Source organism: Tympanuchus pallidicinctus, unplaced genomic scaffold (assembly GCF_026119805.1).
Source record: "Tympanuchus pallidicinctus isolate F22 unplaced genomic scaffold, pur_lepc_1.0 scaffold18, whole genome shotgun sequence".
NCBI lineage: Eukaryota > Metazoa > Chordata > Aves > Galliformes > Phasianidae > Tympanuchus > Tympanuchus pallidicinctus.
Window position 1 is genome coordinate 9,927,986 of NW_026294699.1, and position 20,133 is coordinate 9,948,118.

The following is a 20,133-nucleotide window of genomic DNA, read 5'->3' on the forward strand; positions in this document are numbered from 1 at the left end:
TAGATCCTGTTCCTTGCCTGCCTGCTCTCTTAGAGCCTGAATCACCTGCTAATACGAAGCCAGAAATGGGCAGCCTTGTGCAATCTTCTCTGAGTGTGTGATTACAGACCTGGCCGATTGGCTGTCACTTCTTGCTCAGAGTTAATGGCTCCTTTCGGAGCTGTTGTGGACTGCGATTTAAATATGTGTAAGGAGTACTTTTCAAAGCTTGTATTATTCACTCAGTGCTGCCTCGGAAAAGGCCAGCAACCACAAGCATGACATTTGCAGGGCGCATTTTGCTCTCCACCTCCATTTATTATAGAATTTGACATCAGGCCTATGGGCTTGTCAGATGCCTCCCAGTGAGGTATCAGCTGTGCTACAGAAAACCCTTCTCAGGGCTGTGTTTTGGCTGCAAGAGCTCGGTTCACTTATAAATGCATAACTTATCTCTGTTTGTAAACCAGAGACTGTTACAGTCTCCTTGGATAACTCCCAGGAAGAAACTGGAGCTGGATGGAGCTGACTTCTCTTTTTTCATCTCTAGTTCTGTTGGTATGTTGGCAGAAATCCGCATTTTGACCTCTCTGACTTTGCCCTCCTGCAAAGAAGTGCTGTTAGCAGCGATGACAGACACTGATGTGCACCTCTCCTCCCTTGGCTCAGGTGTTTCTTTCCCTTGGGTGGAGAGTGACTCCTGGGAGACTTGGGCAGCTAAGAGGGTGCACATTAGAGCGGCTTGAAGCTCTGAACCATCAGCAGTATTTCAGCAAGGACAGTAAAAATTACACTGTGAATCACAGTACACAGACTCAGCTTAATCTCAGCTTTTGATCTGCCTGTGGAGCAAGTTTGGCAGGCGTATCCCTAGAAGAGAATAGGCTTAACTGGCCACAAAACCATTTTTAGTACAGACTATTCCTCATTTACGCTTAGGACAACAAGCAGCCAAATTTCAAACAGGACCATAATTGCATATTTGTGCTTCCATTGTTCCCCTGTCGTTTTGAAACCTACCCCAGAGCTGCTCCAGAGAAGCCAACAAACCTTCCAAAATTATGCAAATCTTTTAGCTGCTCTGCAGTGGTGCTTCTGCTCTGAAACAGAGAAAATGAATAAAGGAGCTTAAACCTTTCAGTCATCCTGTCTGTTTGGCTGCACCAGTTAGCAATACATCACGGATGAAATTAAGTTCACTGACGCTTTAGCACTGTGTCTCTAGAAACCATGGTAATTTGTTCAGGCATCAGTTAAGGAACTCTGCTCCTTTCTCTAGGCTCGGCTGCTTCAATCCAGCCTTTTACTACTGGTTTGCACTGCTTTACTGAGGTCTCGATGGATCAAGCCTGCCATGCTGATAGCTTGCCAGAATCCCTTCTCACTGCAGACCCACCAGCAGAAGAGAACCAGCCAGTATCTCTTTGGTGATAAGCTTGCACATGACTTAGGCTGGTCATTACTGGTAGCAGGTTGGGCAGTGAAGGAACAGTGCAACAACATTGCAGGAACAGTTGTCACAATCACAATATCATCCTTTCTAAGCATGAAAATAAATCATATCTAGGAAAAGGGGTCATTCCCTAGGGCAGCATAGAGGGAGCTTGGCAGTCTCCTCTTATGGTCGTTGGGCCGAGCTCTAACTGACCACGATAAGCTGAGGTATATCTGAGCTGCTAGCTAATCCAAATGGCTTTTGTGCTAAAGGTGAAATGAATCATCTGTTAATTACCTTCTCCTCTCTGCAGGGGGATGCCAATAGGTCAGACACAGATGAGGACAAGACATCTGCCAACTTTGATGATGATTTTGAGAAGCTGAAAGACCTCCGTGCAACAGGTAGGATCTCATTTCTGTTTTCCCATGAATTTGAGTTGTGCTACAGCTCTCCTCCACAGTCATCTCCTCCTTGAAATGTATGGAAGAAAGTGGAAGAATCATTTTTGATTCACAATTAGTCTGATAGGTGTGTTAACAGAGCAGTACATGAAGCGTGTTGGGAAGCTAAATGAGCACTGATGTTTCCTTTAAACAAATGTCTTTCCTCATTCCATCTTTAGTAGAATATTTAGTTATGTCTCATCGTTTCTTCTGTATCATTACCACAAAACAGTTTGCTGACAGCAGTACTCTCACACGACTTCTCAGCAGCTTTTCTGATCAATCATGTTCTCATCTGTTCTTTTTGATTCCTCTCACAAGAGCATTTAGGCAAGGTTTGATTGATGGAAATGGTGCTGATTATTTGTGTTGCAGGGGGACCTGACAACTGGTTTGAAATAAATCCACACTGCACTACTGCATGTAGTATTGCTGCACAATAAGCATGGGATAATAGGTGATGGTTTTCACTGTGTAGTGTTTGCAGCAAGGGAGGGGAATAGAATGGATCAGGTATTGAAAGAGAGTGAGTATTACAGTGGTAAACAGGAGCCAGTTTAGTTTCTCTGTGTTTTTATGCTCAGCTTGGGGGTTTTGTTAGGATTACTTTAAATGTTTCTAAACTAGGGGTCATTTCAGTGAGGGAAACAGAGCTGATTTTAGTGAACAGATGGAATTTGGCTTAGGAAGAAGCAGAAGTAATTTGTTGAGAAAGCTGAGATAGAGCTAGGGCACAGCAAGGTAACACTGTTACTGGGACTGCAGATCAAATAACAAATTCCAAACACCAAATGGGGAGAGGAATCTCCATTGCAAATAGCTGGCAAGGAGACTCACAGCTTAAATTTCCTTTGCACCAACTATTTGGTGGACAATTTCAAATAATAAGACAGTTCTATGGAAAGAAATATTTTCACCTCTTCTCAGGTAGTAGAAGAATAGAAAACAGGGCTGAGCTTATTGTCAGTCAAAGTCCATGAGAAATAGTGTGTCTCCATAAGCCTCCTGTTTGCCAACCAGTGACTAAACAGCATAAGGACATTAACAATTCTATTACAGTGCTGTTGGTCTGTAAACAAATACACTGGCAAGAGGAACGTGTATTGCAGATGAGCAAATTTTGAGCTGGATCTTCCACCCCTTGAAGTGAGTGGCAGTGTTCCCAGGGACTTCTGTGGTGCAGATCAGATATTTGTGTCCAAGCCAGCTACTAAGCAGATGACACAGTAGAAGCACATTGCATTACAAAAGCAGCCAGTGGAGGAGAAATAGCAGGGGTAATGCACTTACTTGGATTTCTCACTGCAGACTTCTCCATCTTTCCTGCCCATCACAGATGGTCCCATCCTTTGCCCTCTGCAGTGATGTAGAGTGACTGTGATGCTACAGTTATTAAACCAGAATCAACTAAACCCAGTAAAACTAGAGTTAGTTCAACTTCACTCTTGTGTTTGAAAGTAGGCTGATGGTTTGGGGTACTACTGCGCTCCATAGGGCCAGAGGCATTACATCTGGCTTGTTCTCAGTTTGAGTACAGTTGCAGCAGTCCATACGTGCTCTACAGCTGAAATACTTCCTACATTACCACGTTCGGATACACCATTCAATTTCTCTGTTACAGAAGGTTTATTCTTCTAGGCATGTAGATGTTTAGAAGCCGTTTCCATTTCCTGCCCTCTGAACAGATGACTAAAGGCAGTGACTAATGTTTGCTTCGTGCCTTCCACGCAAAGGAGCTCGGAGCACATCAGAACAGCATGAAAATCTCTGCACAGGATGCTGTGTCAGGGAGAACAGATTGACTTTGTAGGGTGAGTTTAGCCAGTCCTCAGTGCCCTTTACCTGTAAACTCTCAGAACCAAAAATCTGTGACTCCGCTCTCCTAATCCCCAGAAACGCTGAGCAAGAGCAGTTCCCTTTAGAGAGCACAGTGGTATTTGCCTTGTGCCTTTCAACGTAGTCGGTTAATCTCAGTGTTCCCCACAACTTCTCGTCTCAGTTTGGCGGAGTTCCTGAAAAGACCCAAGAACCAATGGCTGTTTTGAGGAGTGATTTCTGTCACTCTGGCTGAACATCTACCATGTGTTTTCTCTCCCCTTCTGTCCAGAGATGAAGATGTATTCACTTGCTGTCACCCCGAATGGGCACCTGGAGGGCAGGGGAAGCATGCCACCCCCTATAATCATGCGCACCGCTGCCACACCGATGCCCACTCCGAAGTGTTCCCCACACATGGACTCAGTGCACACTTTTGTGGACTCAAGGAGAGGGAGTAATGCTTCTCTAGATCCCCTGACCTACGACCAGAAGTCCTCGGTAGGTTTTCAAGACTAACTGCTCTCTCTCAAGTGCCTGAAAGTAGCACGGGTGTTGCATGCATGAAGTTCTATACAGTGATTCTGGTTTGGTGCTTCTGGTGCTGCCACAACTCAGCAGGGCCAGCTGCTGTGTTCCTCACTGTGTGTACGCTGCTGTAAAATGGAGAAGGCAGAGGGATGGGAAATATAGAAAGGCAGGAGAACAAATTCCAGAGGGAGAAATGAGTGGGTGTGGGACACTGTGGCAGGACAGTGACAGTATGACGTTCAAGGACAGTGAGTATGTGAAGTAGGCAGAGAGGGATGTGCTGGGATTCAGTGTTTTCTTGCCCAACTTCTGATCAGAAGTCCATGCCAAGCCTCCTCCCTGGAGAGCAGCAATGTGAAATAGGTCACAGGTTCATGCAGCTGGCTTAGCAAACCACTCTGAGGAGAAGCAGGCACCTTATGCCAAACCTGCTGGCCATGCTATGCTGTCATGGTATCAAGTGTACCCGTGGAGCAGAGTGAGATCAGTGTTTTAGGGTTGGAGCTGGAATCTGCAGGAAATGAAGCATTTGACCCCAACAGCTGAGCCCCCTTTATTGCACGGCAGCCCTGTTAGAGGGGAAATAGGGAAAGCAAAATGTGAACAGACTGATTGCCACTGGGAACAGCTCACGGAGCAGAGATCAGGCTGGTGCTGGCTGGTGTGGCAACTGATTGTATTTTGCCTGCAACCAGGGAGCAGGAGGGCAGCTCTGTGAAAACAGAGGGAGCAGAATTAATAGACAAAGTGGATTTCTGCTGCTGTTTATCTGTCCTATTCCTCTGCTCTGTAACTGCAATATCATGTTCAAATCAAGGCAGCAGACTGTGAAGGCATTTTATACAGAGACAGTCACTATCCCTTTGGTAAGCTGCTTAGTCAAGGTAGTGCTTTTGAAAAGAAAATAGAGATGACTGCTGTTTGCCTTGGGGTTTCATGGGATTGTGAGTAGTTGGAGAGGGTTGTTCATGGTTTGAATCCTTTCTCTGAGAACACATCAGTGCCAACAGCCAAAGGAAGATAAAGCAGTCAAAGGAGAGCTGGCCAACACTGAGGAACAGGAGGAGAAAGGCAGTTTGCCTTGTTTCTGTGCTGGGAGGAAGCCATGAAGGGAAAAAGGAGTTTTCCTTCTAGTCTTACTGTGCTGACCTTAAGTGTTCTTAATGTAGCAGTCACCTGCCAACCAAATGGCACTAAGATACTGCTCACAGCCGGGAATTCACTGTGAGAAAGACAGTGAATAGCAGTCTACCTCCCTATGCAGCAAATTGAAGAGAAAGCAATGCAAATTTGGGCACAGTTTTCAAGTGACACGTGGGTGATTGGGTGCTTGCACCCTTCTGGAAGCCAAGGAGGTTGTGCGCTGAAACCACTTGGAAGTGAGCAAAGAAACTGCTGTTTTGGCAGTTAGCATCTTTGGGTTTAGTTCTTATGCACAGCTGACATTACCAGGAGAGTAGGAAGTGATAAAGCATGGAGGCTTTGTAGCTGTGCTGTGAGTGTAGTTCAAGGAGTGCCTTCACAGTGGGTGCTTGGTTCCCATCTAAAGACATTGGTGTGATGAAGTCGGAGCAGTAAGGAAGGCTGGAAGGGGAAGACACATTTTGCAACAAGAGGGATCTTCCAGTCTGGAGAAAATGCCGTACCCTTTACTTCTTCCTGCAAACAAACCCTCAAATGTCTTTCTCCTCTCTCAGTCCAGCCTCCGCAGTTCCCCTTGTGCCAACTGGGGTACCAACAGCAACTGGGGAAGCCGGCGCTCAAGCTGGAACAGCCTGGGCAGAGCCCCAAGCCTCAAGAAGAAGAACCAATCTGGTGAAAGAGAGTCTTTGCTCTCCGGAGAGGGGAAAGGCAGCACAGATGATGACTCCGATGACGCCAAGTCCAGCACGGTCAGCAGGCCCTCACTGCACCGCCGGGCAGAGTCTTTGGATTATCGCAGCTCCCTAGACCTGCCCGAGCTGCTGCAGCTGCCCCCCATGCGCCATTCGCTCAGTATCAGCCCCATGGCTGTGCTGTCTGCTGAGTACCAAGACTGCAATGGCAAGATGGTGCACGTCCCCAGTGAGTTCTTCCTGCACATCGATGGCCATAAGGAAGAGGCCGTGGACTATGAGGATGACATGGAGGATGTAAGCTGAGGGGAGAATTGGGTACTCGTGCATTAAGTGGCTGCTTAATCAGCCACTTTTAATCAGCCTGCACTCCGAGGAGGCTGATTCAAAATCCAGCTCAGGCTCAGATGTGTTGGGGCCTGGTGGCTGGTGTAGATACAACCAATCTATGCCCTCTGTTTCCCAAAAGGTTTTCACACTAATGGTGTGGGCTGTTACATTGCAGTGGTCTCTAACAGAGTGTTCTGGCATTTACCTATTTTTTTGTCTGGCTGCTGTTGTCTTCTTGGTCAGGATGCTGCCAAAAATGAGCTGTAAATCACAGAACTCATGACTTTGCTCTCAGGAGCTGTTTGGTATCTCGAAGGCTTGGAAGTTCAGAAAGAGTTCTCTTCATTATTTAACTCTGTGATTGTTTGAGGCCATTTTGATTCTGACACGGCTCTGGATCTCAAAATGGTATTACAGAATCACAGAAATGACGCATTCTTAGAAGCCTTGATTTGTCGTGTTTGTATCACACTGTAAAGCAGCCCCTTTCTTCCCCTCCTTTCCTCCCTATTTCACTAGAAAAAATATGGCAAACCCTCCCTATGCCTGCCTTAGCTCTGCCCCAGTGCTGGGACTACCTTCATGCACTCTGAAATGCCAGGTACTGCTCCCTTTCACAGAAGGATTGTGGAAGCTGAAGAGGCAGGAAAATGAAAGAGGAAGAAAAGGTGTTTCTTCTTTTCTATCCAGAGTTACTGCTACCGGATTCGTAAAGTCCTGGAGCCCTACAAACCAGAGTGGTGCAAGAGTCACGAGGATTGGTCCCTCTACTTGTTTTCCCCACAGAATCGGTGAGAAATCCCAGCCCACCACATCTGGGCAGTAAATGAATATGACATTTATAGCTGACCTTCCCTTGGGAAAGATCCTTCCAAAGCAGTAGCACTGAGTGCTTTATAAATCTGACCCTTGGATTTTAGGTAACTTTTCTATTATTAACTGTGGCAGAATTGTTGCATGGGTCACTCCATGCCTGTCTGGGAACAAGAATGGTTTAACCATCATTTATACTAGCCGTTATTACATCTGTTTACTCTTTCTTTATTTCTGATAATGGTAGAAGCTTTGTGCTTGTGGAGGGAGACTAGTTGACCACGTGGGCTGATGCTGGTTGCACAGCTGCTGGTGGCTTTCAAGGACATGCCGTTCGGGTGGGAGTCTCTCTCCAACCCAAATATCTGAAGGATATTTTTCTTTCCTCCGTTTCTCCAGGTTCCGAGTGATGTGCCAGAAGGTCATTGCCCACAAAATGTTTGATCATGTGGTGCTGGTCTTCATATTTCTCAACTGCATTACAATAGCCCTGGAGCGACCAGACATAGATCCGCACAGCACCGTGAGTCATTTTATTCCTTGACCTCACTTGAACGTCTTAATCTCGTCAGTGCAAGACCCTGAAAAATAGAAGATGTTTGTTTCCTATCCTCTTTAAATAACACGCTGGTTTTTGCTGGTTTATGTTTTACAGGAGAGGATATTCCTGAGTGTTTCTAATTACATCTTCACTGCAATCTTTGTGGTTGAAATGATGGTTAAGGTAATTACATCTCCATACCGTGACACGCAGTGAGGCCTGACAGAGGCTGAAAATCTGACATAGTTATGATATGAATGCAGTTTTAAATGTCCCTCCTCTCCTGTCTGTAGGTAGTAGCTCTTGGCTTTTTCTCTGGGGAGAACACCTATCTACAGAGCAGCTGGAACGTCCTGGATGGAGTTTTGGTCTTTGTATCTATCATAGACATTATTGTCTCCATGGCGTCAGCAGGAGGAGCAAAGATCCTGGGTGTCCTTCGTGTTTTGAGACTGCTGCGGACCTTGAGACCTCTCCGGTGTGTTCCTGGATAGAGTTTGTTTTATGTTCATAAATCAGGACATTGGGAAAAATGTGTATGATCCATCAAGGCATTGCTTAATAACACGAGAAGCTGAAATATGGTATCATCTTTGGGGAGCTCTTATGAAACCGTTTGAAAAGAGTGAAATTAGTTCTAATTATAACCTGTCTTCTACAGTGTGGAGAAGAGCGGATGGAGTTTGGAGCGAGTGGTGTTATCATACTCAGGCAGTTAGTGCACTGAATGCCTCCTCCAACCTGCAATTTTATCAGCGTTTTACAAATCAGTCTCTCTCCTTGTTAAACTGTGCAACCTCGCAGCCATTCCCAAGCAAGGAGGTAGCATTGGCTGCGAGAGAATTTGCAATTGAACAGGTGCTGGTGATAATTTGATAAGCTCAGGCATCTATATCTCCTCTCCTGCGCCTGCATATCTAACATCACTGCAAAACAATTTAGCTCTCAGCTAGGAATACGATCGAGAGATGCTTTCGTTATTTGAGAAAAGAAATAAAAAGAATTTGTATTTTGTTTACAGTGATGCAATAACAAAGAGTGTTAATGCTTGGGGGATTTTTATCAGCTCATGGCTCCTGTTCTATTTCCATCCTGCTCAGCAAGAAAGAAACACAAGGCTTTTTTCATGAAATTTCAAAGGCAGTAAGATAGGCACCTCTAGAGGCCTGTAGGCCATCTCATGAAAAGCTGCTTGCTGCTTGCTTATGAGAATATTAGAAAGAGGCAATCTTGTTTAGGCCCATGACTGACAGTGCAAGAGCTATTTGTCTGCTGGTCTGTATTTTTGGTGACAAATAGCTTTGTAAGCGTTTGCCTGCTCTCTTGCTCCCACACTCTGTTCTGTTGGTGGCAGCAGTGTCCCCTTGCAGTGCTGGCTGCTATGGTCACCCTGGACAAACTGTGGCTTGCTTTGGTTTCAGTGCAGCTGTCTGACACACGTAACTCAGGGCAGAAGTCAGGGCTCAGGCAGCTCCTAAGCAAACGTAAGGGGAAAAAAGAATTGGTCTTGGAAAATAACTAGGCCAGATCCTATTAATAGAGAGGAATCCATCACACCTGATGGTGGCTTCACTTATTACAGCTTCTAGGATTCCTCCAGGAACCATTCCTAATGCTTTGTAGCTGCAGTTCAGACAGCCACTTTATGTGCAGCCAAACAAGACCATATTGAAACCCTCTGTCCCTGCAGCATACACTTGTGATGTTTTCTCTGTCTGGCAGGTATGAAAGCCTCATTACCCTGCAAGGGCTCTGCAGGCCCCTCCTAAAAAAAGCCTTGGTGTTCTTCAGTCAATACACCTGCCTGCCCAGAAAAGCTTGCTCAGGCTGGTTACACTTCCATGTGCAAACACATTTTTCAGACACCTATGGGAGAGCCATTCTCCAGGCATTTAAACACAAAAGGAAAATGTGTTCTCCACAATACCCGCTCCAGGCTGTGCTCAGAGCATGCCTGGCCTCTTGCCACCTCACAGCAAGCAAGCCGTGCTGCTCTTTAATGAGATGACCTTCTGGCTGTGGAGCTGTTGGTCGCAAGTCCCTGTTGGTGAAGATTCCGCTCAGGAACTAATTACTGCACCAACTGAAATTCAAATCAAAATGACTATTTTTTGAGATGCTGTCACAAGGTTTGGGCCAGGAGGGCAGTCATGCACTCTGACCCTGCCTTTGAGGCTTCTGGTAATCTCAATGGTGGCAAGGTGGGCATCGCTTTGTGTCCCTCTGCTCTGTTCACAGGGGCCTCAGGGGACCCAGCATTCTGGACCAAGCTGTAGTGGGAACTTCCATGATGTCTTGCCAGTAGAGAGTATTTCCTCCTCTGTTACTAGGAAGTGGTTTCCCAACACAGTGTCTTACACTTTTTAATTCCATCTAATGTAACCGTGGATGTTCTGGTTGCCTAACTTCATCAGTAATCATCTCTGAATGCTGCCTGCAGATAGAGAGGGGCTGTGATAGCTTCACCGCAGCCCGAGCAGGAGAGGAAAAACAAACACACTGAAATGCATTTTTAAAAAAAAAAAAAAAAAAAAGGCTTTATTGTTTTGCTGTTTTTTCAGAGTCATCAGCAGAGCCCCAGGTCTGAAGCTGGTGGTAGAAACCTTGATCTCCTCCTTGAGGCCTATTGGAAATATTGTTCTCATCTGCTGTGCTTTCTTCATTATCTTTGGGATTTTAGGGGTGCAGGTAGAGTATTTCCCTCATCACTGCCGTCTGTAAGCAGCTGCTGCCTGAGAGTTTTTGTCACCTGGGGTTAAGATGGAAGTAATGAGTTTGAACCTCTCCAGGAAAAGATTTCAGTAGTAAGATTTCAGTTAGGTAAGAAAAGCCAGACCCTAAAAGGAGTGCTCAGGGGTGGGGTTGGCATCTCCTCATCGGAAGGTGCATCAGATTAGAAGACAAGACCTCCCTGGCTAGGGGAAGAGAAAAACAGATTACAACTGTCCCACCTGTCTCTGTGTGCTGGGATTTATAGGGTAGCTCTTTCTCTAGAGGAGAGATTCCTATCCCTCATCAAAACAGAGCAGGACTGAAGGATCTCCTTCCTACTGTTGTGTCTGAGGCAAGAAGCAACTCTGTCTCAAGACCTGAATTTTCACCTGAGTTCATTTCCTGCTGTGTGTGTTAAGTCAAGTATCTGAGTTGGGAGGATAGAAAAGGAATTTGAACTTGGCAAAAGGTTCTACCAGGGGACAGAAAGATAAATCAGGGGGACAGATTTTCCATAGCTGCTCCTTTTTTGTTGTTCTTTTTCTTTCTTTTTGGCTTCTCAAACACAGCTTTTTAAAGGCAAGTTCTACTACTGTGATGGTCCTGATGTGAAAAACATCACTACGAAGACCGACTGCACCAATGCACACTACAGATGGGTTCGGCGGAAGTACAATTTTGACAATTTGGGACAGGTAAAGTCCTCATTGAGGGATTTTTTGTACCAGTTTTTACTAAGTGAGCATTTAAAATGTATTTTTGAGAAAGGTGTAGAACAACTATCAGAGGAAGCTTCCAAGAACAACGTAGATATCATCAATCAGAGACAACTCTGACTTTGGGTAGGAATGAATCAGGTCACCTGTTGATGTTTTGCAATCAGACTACCTGAAGTTATACAGTTTCTCTTAAATAAGAGAGTTTTGTCTTAGAAGAGCTGTTTTTGCATGCAGTCCCTTTTGTATGGATCTCAACTGTCACTTTTAATCTTTCGGCTTCCAGATGTTAGATTTACAAATGAAAAAACAATAAGGTCTTCTATACTGGCTAGAAAGCCTATAGTAGATGCTGGGGTATATGATTACTTTATAAAACCTCGTGACATTTTGCCAGCCTGACATCGATTTTTAATCATGCTTAAGCAACTGGGCAGCCTGATTTGGCCGAGCAAAAATCAATCTATATGTGAGGGAAAAGCAGTGTTGCCAGTTTGCTCGCTTTTAAGCCAGACGTGCAAACAGGTAAAATCAAACCACAGTATGTTGTATTTCTTCACCAACTCTGGACCAGATCATGTGTTAGGAGCTGTGCATTGTTTTGTTGAGCATTGCCTGTTACTAGTTTCCTCCTTGAGGGCTAAAATGCTAGAACAATCTTCCCTGCTTTTCTTCTTACAGGCTCTCATGTCCTTGTTTGTCCTTTCCTCCAAAGACGGCTGGGTAAACATCATGTATGATGGTCTGGATGCTGTGGGTATTGACCAACAGGTAATGTACCGAGAGACTAAAAGTGCTGCCATCAAAAATTCCATACTTGGGTGACTGGTTTTTGAAGTTCCAAAAGCTGCATACATTTTTATCTCTTACTTCATCAAGCATCAGTGATATACCCAGTGATATACCTCATTGTCATAGAATCATAGGATCATGACAGAATCATAGGATCAAGTGCCAGGGAGGAGCAGAGTTATGGGACCTACTTGAGGTCCATGTTAGGCTGCCAGAGGGTTTCTGCTCTTATAGTGGCTGGACCTCTTGTATACAGCCAAGCACTGATGGGGATTTTAATTACGACGATAGTTCTTGAGTTGTCCCATGTGTGCTATTGCACTGTGGCTCCGTGGAAGATCTGATGAATATGAGCAAACATGCATGAGATGGGGAGACAACCAGAGATGTGAAAGAAGCGTTCTGTGATGTGAGACGTCAGCGAAGGGTAGTCAGGAGTCTTCAGTGAGTAGTACGTGATTGTAACTGCTTGTAGCTCTTTGCATTCAGTCTTCTTCTGCTTCAGAATCTCCCGTAACAAGAAAGAAATGTTAACAGTATTATCTCAAAAAAATAAGCTGAAACCTGTCTTTGCCTAAAAAAAATCACCCAGGTGGGATGATACAAAAGCACTGAGATTTATTTTAAGCTTTGTGAAGTAAGTGCCAAAATAAATAATTTCCATAAGCCAAGTTATGGAGACTAAGGAACGTTTAACCAAAAAAAAATTGCAATTCCAGTCAGTAAAAAATGAATAAGAGGAAAAATCTAAGTCCTCCCAGCACTCTCCTCCTCCCCACACAGCTGTGCAGCGCTGTCTTTTAGCTACGTGGTGCCAAATATGCTGACTTGCACACATCTCATCCACATCACTTCTCCTCTCTCTCATTTTTTTCTTCTCCACCTCACTAGCCCATCCAGAACCATAACCCTTGGATGCTTCTCTACTTCATCTCCTTCCTGCTCATCGTCAGCTTCTTCGTGCTCAACATGTTCGTGGGGGTGGTGGTGGAGAACTTCCACAAGTGCCGGCAGCACCAGGAGGCAGAGGAGGCCCGGCGTCGGGAGGAGAAGCGTCTGAGACGCCTGGAGAAAAAGCGCAGGAGTAAGGAGATGTACCTGTCTGGTCGGTAGACTGCGTTACAAACCAAAATCTTTCTGAGCCCTGCCTGCTCCCAAAGCAAGACTTTTCATTTCTCTTTGATTTTGTTTCCATGGGATTCCAAGAGGCTGTTTTGCTTCGTTACTTGGTTGGCGGTACCTTAAGTCTCAGGTTGCCAACACCCTGGAATTGTCCTCTACAAGCCTGATGTAAAGCATTACCTGTTTACTTGGCTGGGGAGCAAACTCTCCTCCTAGCAGAGTCCTGTAGCAGGAACTGGCACGCTCTGCAAGGCAAAGGTGTCCCTAACGCTCCCAAGCACCAAGCAGAAGCTCGTGGTGTGACTGAGGGATGCAGTGAGTAAACAGCTGCAATGCTTGCTGTGCATGTGAAGGCCGGTTCTGAGGGTATCCCTGAGGCTTAATGTGCCGCTTGCATATGATGATGGTGGTGGTTTGATTTATCAGTTCTTTTCTTAGCCCAAGTAGTTGTGATGCTTTTTAGCGTCCTAGTGCATGGCCCCGCATGCTACAACCGTGATGCATGAGGGCATGAACATACCAAGAGCCCTCAGATGGGGCTGTCCAGAAAAGCCTTCTTGGGAAGATGTCCATTACAAGAGATGCTTGTCCCATCACAGGCTGGGGGAAGTCCTTCAGTGCTACATGCTGGCACTCTGTTTATCGTGCAAACAGTATATGTGCAAATATTGGCCAGATGCAGGACCATTAAGGTGCAACAGAAAATCTTTAGCTGAAATCTGTTTCCAGTGTGTTCAGTAGGAATGATCAGATCAGACCAGAGAAACACTGGAGTATGTGCTCCTTTCGTCACTCAAACCTTCCCAGGGTTTCTCATGTATTAATTCTCACCTCCACTTCTCCTTGGCAGGCTTCACCAGGGATAAACCTATAGCACCTGGAGGGTATTACTAGGGAAACCCCGGGAAACCTGCCACAGTAACTTCCCAGGCAGCTCGAGCAGAGATAGCCTGTGTTAGATGCTGGCAAGCATTTTGCAGGAGTAAGCAAGGCAAGCATTTTGCAGGAGTAAGCAAGGAGACTTGGCCACTGTGATCAGGGATAAGGCTGGAGTGCTTCTGGTCCTGCTTGCCAGAGAAGGCTCTTTGCCTAGCACTATGCTGTGTGTGAATTCTCTTGTAAGGATATAATATCTCGTTGTGATTGAATGGCTAGTTGTCTCCCAAACATCAACCTGTAGGTATTCATTCTAAGCAGGGAAATTGCACTTAGATTGAATAGTCTTTTGTCTGGCTGTAAAGACTCAGCAATCAGAGGTTTTGCTGACAGAAACCCCATCCCTAGCCAATTTCCTCCATTCATCCACACAGTTGAATCAGAAGGCAGGCAGCTCTACCCCTTGCAGCTCCACTCCTGCTCTTGTGCTTCTCTTTATTAGAGTCACAGGAGACCTCAGCACTAATTTCTGCACCCTCAGGGCCTTAATGGCAGACTGACCTGGTACCAGACTGAAGGCCAAGCCCATTTTGTGTTAGCTAGTTGTGAGTTAAGAAGGTGGGTTAAAATCAAACCTCGGTCAAACTAGCCAGTCACAAACAGCCTCTGAATGTCTTCGAAGATTTAGAAGAGTTTAAATGCAATTTCGTTTCTCTTTTCCCATCTTGTTCTTTGTTTGGGGCTCCAGCTAGAGTTAGAAGAAGAAGCCCTGAAGGCAGCATTTCAAGCATGATAAAAGCAATCTGTTTCAGGCTTCCTGAAGGAGAGGAGGAAAAGTCCTCCTGCATGTGCAGTTCTTCTACCTCGGAGTGCTGACTCAAGAAGATGCTCGGATAAACTCAAAGGTTACATGCAAAAAAAATAACTTCAATGCAAAGAACATAAAGCATCCTTAGAGAAAATAGATTGAGGCACAGGTAAAGTGGTGTAGTTTATCCACAGCCAATTGTTGTCCCTCATTAGTAAGTAAATCTTATTACATCAGTGGCTCACTGCTAGTCACTGAAAAGAGCCAGTCCTTGTCAAAGTGATGGACACAGTTACTCTGTCCTTTAGCCAGCTGGATATAGATAGGATGGAGTCAAGAAGATGCCTTGTGCTGCAGACCAAAGCACTACAGAGATATAGGCTGTAACAATTCATTGAGAGCACAGGGAGGAGGACAGCTTTCTGGAAGAGGATCAAGTCCAATAGAGCAAACAAGAGTCTAAACATTTGTTCATGTGCAGGGCTTCTGGGAGGTTACGTCTGATCATCTGGCTCTGAGATCTCCTACCTGCCTCTGTTCAGCCTGGAGAACTCAGCATCCAAGTTTGCGTTGTTAACGGGGCAAAATCAAATATCAGATACACATATTGGAGGTTTGTTGTATAGATTTGAATGTTTGGGGTTTTTTATTTAAATGGGAGGAGTTGTCTCCTCCTGGGTAATTTAGGAAGCGATTGTATTTGATTTCAAAAAAAGGAAAAAGGAGCAGTCTCAGAAAGATGTGAGATGTGGTTGGTGACGTGTGGCCGTGAGTCTGCTGGAGTGTTGGTGTGCATGTGCTGGCATGGGATGCTGCACAGTGATGGGTGGAAGAGAGCCCAGTCCCCATGGGACAGAATGGTGCACAAGAGACTGGTGGTCCTGCAGAGGAAGCAGAAAGCCATGATAGGCAGCCTAGCCGTGTTTTTCCTTCAGCTGCTGTTCCTACCTGAAGAGATAATAGGGGAAAGAAGCACTAGGGCTGTTAACAGCAGCCTCCGTCCATCTGGAGTTGCCCATCTGTGTGCCACCTTGTCATTGTGTCCTTACTCCTTTCTGTTGTGATGCCTTCCTGTGTGTGGCGACCCTATGTGTGTTTCTGTGTATGGAAATCTTTGGGCACCTGTAGGTTCCTCCATGCAGGAATGCAGCATTTGGGCATAATAGGCTGCAGCTCAGGACTGGAAAAGGTTTAAACTTCAGCTTGTCAGTGCCCCATCCGAGCAGATCTGAGGCAAGAACTGTAAGATGTGCAGGTTGAGTCCAGGGTTTGGACTCAGCTGAGCATGGCCAGCACTGAGAGGAGGGAGCTGCCCTTCTGCTTATTATCAGTGTCCTGACAGTGCCCTTCTGGGTGCTTGTGGTGACATGGACTCATCAGTTCCTGTCCCTTTCTCCTCTCCCATCACCTCTTGGTGAGTGCTTTTGTAATCCATGCACTGCAGATGCTGCTCATGTGCAAAATAGGTGCAACAGCTCTCCAGCAAGCAGTGGATTTGCCAGTTAAGTCTGCTCACATGAAGGGAAAAAAAGAAAAAAAGAGGGCAGGGGGTTGAATATGCCATAGAAATGTATTTGATGTGTTTTTTAAAGATAGAACTGCATGGAGTACTTTTTTTTGCAAAGATAAACTAGAATATTTTTCTGACACAGTTCCTACCTCCATCAGCTCTATCTACCACTTAAATAAGTGTGCGGTAATTTAATCATCCTGCCTCTCCTAAGCCTTTTAATGAAGTTCTCAGAAGACACCGACTGAAAGCAGCCTCCCCAGATTGAAGTCTTTGATTAAAGTCACATGGATCAGTTTGATCTTCTCTGCCTTCAGCACACAGGGCCAAACCCAACCCACCTGCAGCTGGTGAAGCTGGTGAAGCCAGCAGCTGCTGAGCAGAGCGAGGTCAGGTCAGACACAGGCGGTACCCTGGGGTTCAAGGGCTGAAAGCGGGTCTGGGGGACACTGTGTGCCAAAAACGGGGCAGGAAACTCCAATTGTGGCAACACAGAGAACATCTGGGCTTTGTAGAAGCAAGAGGCTGGTTTTCTTTTAAGACCCAACATAGATACGTTTCGGAGCACTGACTGTAAGCCTTCCTCTCTAGGGATGAGCAATCATGGGCAGCACACAGTGGTATTTAAATTAGCCCATCTCAATGCCGTGCATCCAGCAGAAACATCTGAGCTGTAACTAAAAATTCAGGCACTGCATATCTTAGCGTTTAATATTTCCAACTAGGGAATTATCAAACCATCTTGCTTATTTTTCCAGGCAGCTGCAGGTATAGAGCTACTGTGTGCCAAGCATGCTTATAAAGCCATTAGGGCTTTCTAATGTTTCATGCAGAGGAGAATAATGGAGGAGCTTTAGCAAGCAATTGTAATGCCAACCTAAATGGTTTTTAGCTGAGAGACAGTGCTTCATTAATTTTTATGTCAGCAGAATCGCAAGCAAAGAAGTTTAAATACTCGTCAGAGAGGTGAGTTCCAAGCATTAGCCAACATTCAGAAGTGGAAGCAAGACAGGACTGTGATTTTCCTTTTGTCTGTGTTTGATGGTGTTCCCCTCCCCTGCCATGTTTCCACCAACTCAAACCATCAGCTGCAGCTGCAGGGATGCTTGTCTGCATTTGATGTTTGTCTGCCAGTTGGCCGGCTGGAGTCTGGTCACAGAAGCTGTTTCTGTGGAGCAGCCAGGCACAGGTTGCATTCTGCCTGCTCTCATTAATGATGCATTCAGTGTTCCCTGTTTGCAGCGCCCAAGTCCCCACCGTCCAGGTTCTGCAGAGCCCACCTCTCTGGTTGAGCAGGCTGTAGCTGCAAGTGTGTGCAGTGAACACTTCCACCCAAACTGCTGGAGGGTCTGAGCTGTAGTGTAGCTACGTTGACTGATCTCTCTCTGCTTTCACCCTCTGCAAACCTTTTGCCATTATGGGATTGCCCCAGCCTAATACCAGCATCACCAAGAGCCCTTCCTGCACTGCCCTGCTGACTACCATTAGCCTCGCATGAGCAGTATCTCCTCTAATGGACATTGCATGGGTTGCTGCACTGAGTATGACAATGTTGTTGCATGTGTTTCCAGGCATTGCCAACTGTATCACAGACTGTCCTTGTATGTGTACGCCCCAGGAGATGTTTTTTTCATCCGTTAATCTGGCTTCAGGGGTGCAGAGCATACTAACCCTGAAAGGCATTCCCTAGGGCTCCCTCATCCTGGCTGAAGCTAAACCTGTCCCAAGTTTCATGGGCAACCAACCAGACGACCAGGGGTAGCAGGGTATTCAGATACTGCCCACCATTGCTAGTGTTCTTCTGAGCTCTGTTCAGCTCTTCCCAGAAGTTGTTTTCTCAGTTTTCCAAAAAGACATTTACGGGGGGGGGAGAAAAAAAAAAGCAACAAACCAAGTGTGTCAAAATTCTGAATACACACAAAAGCGTATTTTACAGACTTCAGTAATATTTTGTATTTTTATTATTGCTTTTTAGACACACCAGATTGGCTGAGCTCAATAGCAAAGAGAGTCCAAGATGGCCGGTAGGACTTAGGCACATAAGCAGCATGAGAATGGATTCAAAAACAGTTGTGTTTTCTTTCACCTTGTATTCCCACACCCTTCAGCAGAAAAAAAATAAGTCTGTGTGACCTCAGTCTGAAGGAAATGCTTTCAGAATGCCTCCACTCCACTTTTAACTGTCATAAAAAATAGAGTAGTTGAAAGAGAGCAGCAGATTCCGTTTCCTTTTATCTCATTTATTTTAAGGTTTTGGACTCTAATCTGGCATTAGTTGCACTACCAATAAAAAAATCAAAACCAACTGCATTTCAAGAGTCACTCCATCTGAAAGATATTAACACGATGAGAGGAATGGATTATGTATTTTACGTATTTCACGAGGGCGCTGAGTGCTTTCAACTTCATTTCCCTCCCTGTTTTTAAGGTGAAGCGACACCCTTTTTCCCAACTGTTCCTACACTTACAGCTGAATTTGCTGAAATATTTGCAAAAATGCCTTTTTATTATGAAGAATCCTGCTCTGGCACAGTGTGACCTCACACGTCTCTTCCACTTGCAGAACTTGCGCTAATGCTGAGTTTGACCTTGAGTCCACTCTTGGAATATTTACGTTTCTTAACTTCAGAGTCCATCTGAGTGCCCTCAGCCAACTCATGGTCACAGCCTAATTTGAGAGATGCATGCAGTAAATAGAATTCAGTCATGGGGCAGCGTCCAAACGCTCGCCTTGGGACAGCCCTGCAAAATTGGTCATGTGCAGAAGTTTCCCTATTTCAAAGAGAAGAAAGGAGCCATGACCGAAGGCAGAGAGATAAAATTAATGCGGTCAGAGCCTGAACGTTTTCTAGATGCAATCATGCCCTTGTCATATTTGCAGAGGAGCTTTTCCTGATGGTCTCTGTAGAGAGAAGCTCTGAGCACCCCGCTCCGTTGCTGGTGATGCTGTCCTGTGTGCTGTAACCCTCACGCATGTGCTCCACTTTGCCACAGGCGTCGCTGTGTTTTCTGTAGACCTCAGTGACACACCAGAAGCTTTCTCATGCAGATGTTGAGCTCAGGTTATGCTTTTCTCTTACTTACACGTAACATGTCAACAACTGGTTGAGATGTGTTGGAGTCCCGAGCAATAGGACCTGCCCTGGGCCTTTTTTCTAAACTGGAGTTGAAGCTTTGCTGGATTTGGAGCTTTTTGGTTCTCATTTCCATCCTGCTTGCCACCCTTCCTGGTTTGTGACAGAGTCTCATCACATGAAGGTTGTCCCCTAGCTTGAGGCAGAGCAATACGAACAGGGAACCCTGGGGAAAAGAGGACCTGGCTGTCAGTGCTGCGGGGGTCCCTTAAGCAGACCCAAGGAGTTTGGCTCAGCCTGAGAGCCCCACTGTGGTTCTTGAAGACCTCGCTGCTGAGCAGAGGTGCTTTGCCTTCCATCAGGTGCTCCGATCAGTTCTCCCAAGGACTGTGCCTGCACTGTGTGTGTGCAAGGTGTGGTTGTGAGAGCTGCCAAGCGAGCAGCAGGGCCTGTGCTCATTGCTTTGCCTTTCCTTGTCTTTTCCTGCAGAAGCCCAGCGCAGGCCTTACTACGCTGACTATTCTCCAGCACGGAAATACATTCACACCCTCTGCACCAGCCACTATCTCGACCTCTTCATCACCTTCATCATTGGAGTCAACGTCATCACTATGTCGATGGAGCACTACAACCAGCCAAAGGTAAGAGCCATCTGTCAATGTGTGAAATGCAGACACGTGGGCTCAAAACTTTGCTTTTGCTAAGAAAACACTGGTCCAAATGTTTTCTCTCCTTATCCCAGCTCTGACTGACTCTCAGACTGTAAAACAGTTCTGTGTTTTAGTCCAGGGATTTAGA

General features: G+C 45.7%; 1 protein-coding gene across 2 annotated transcripts in view; it reads left to right on the forward strand.

Annotated features, from left to right (window-relative positions):
• Positions 1–20,133, forward strand: part of CACNA1H (calcium voltage-gated channel subunit alpha1 H) — a 122,996-nt gene that overhangs the window by 77,459 nt on the left and 25,404 nt on the right. For both annotated transcript variants that reach the window (XM_052679649.1, XM_052679650.1), the window contains exons 15-26: positions 1,728–1,818; positions 3,968–4,176; positions 5,904–6,338; positions 7,062–7,162; positions 7,584–7,707; positions 7,840–7,908; positions 8,019–8,203; positions 10,287–10,413; positions 11,007–11,132; positions 11,835–11,924; positions 12,837–13,050; positions 19,825–19,976. In XM_052679649.1, coding sequence (XP_052535609.1) covers positions 1,728–1,818; positions 3,968–4,176; positions 5,904–6,338; positions 7,062–7,162; positions 7,584–7,707; positions 7,840–7,908; positions 8,019–8,203; positions 10,287–10,413; positions 11,007–11,132; positions 11,835–11,924; positions 12,837–13,050; positions 19,825–19,976 — 1,923 coding nt within the window. The remainder of the gene's footprint in view (positions 1–1,727; positions 1,819–3,967; positions 4,177–5,903; positions 6,339–7,061; positions 7,163–7,583; positions 7,708–7,839; positions 7,909–8,018; positions 8,204–10,286; positions 10,414–11,006; positions 11,133–11,834; positions 11,925–12,836; positions 13,051–19,824; positions 19,977–20,133) is intronic.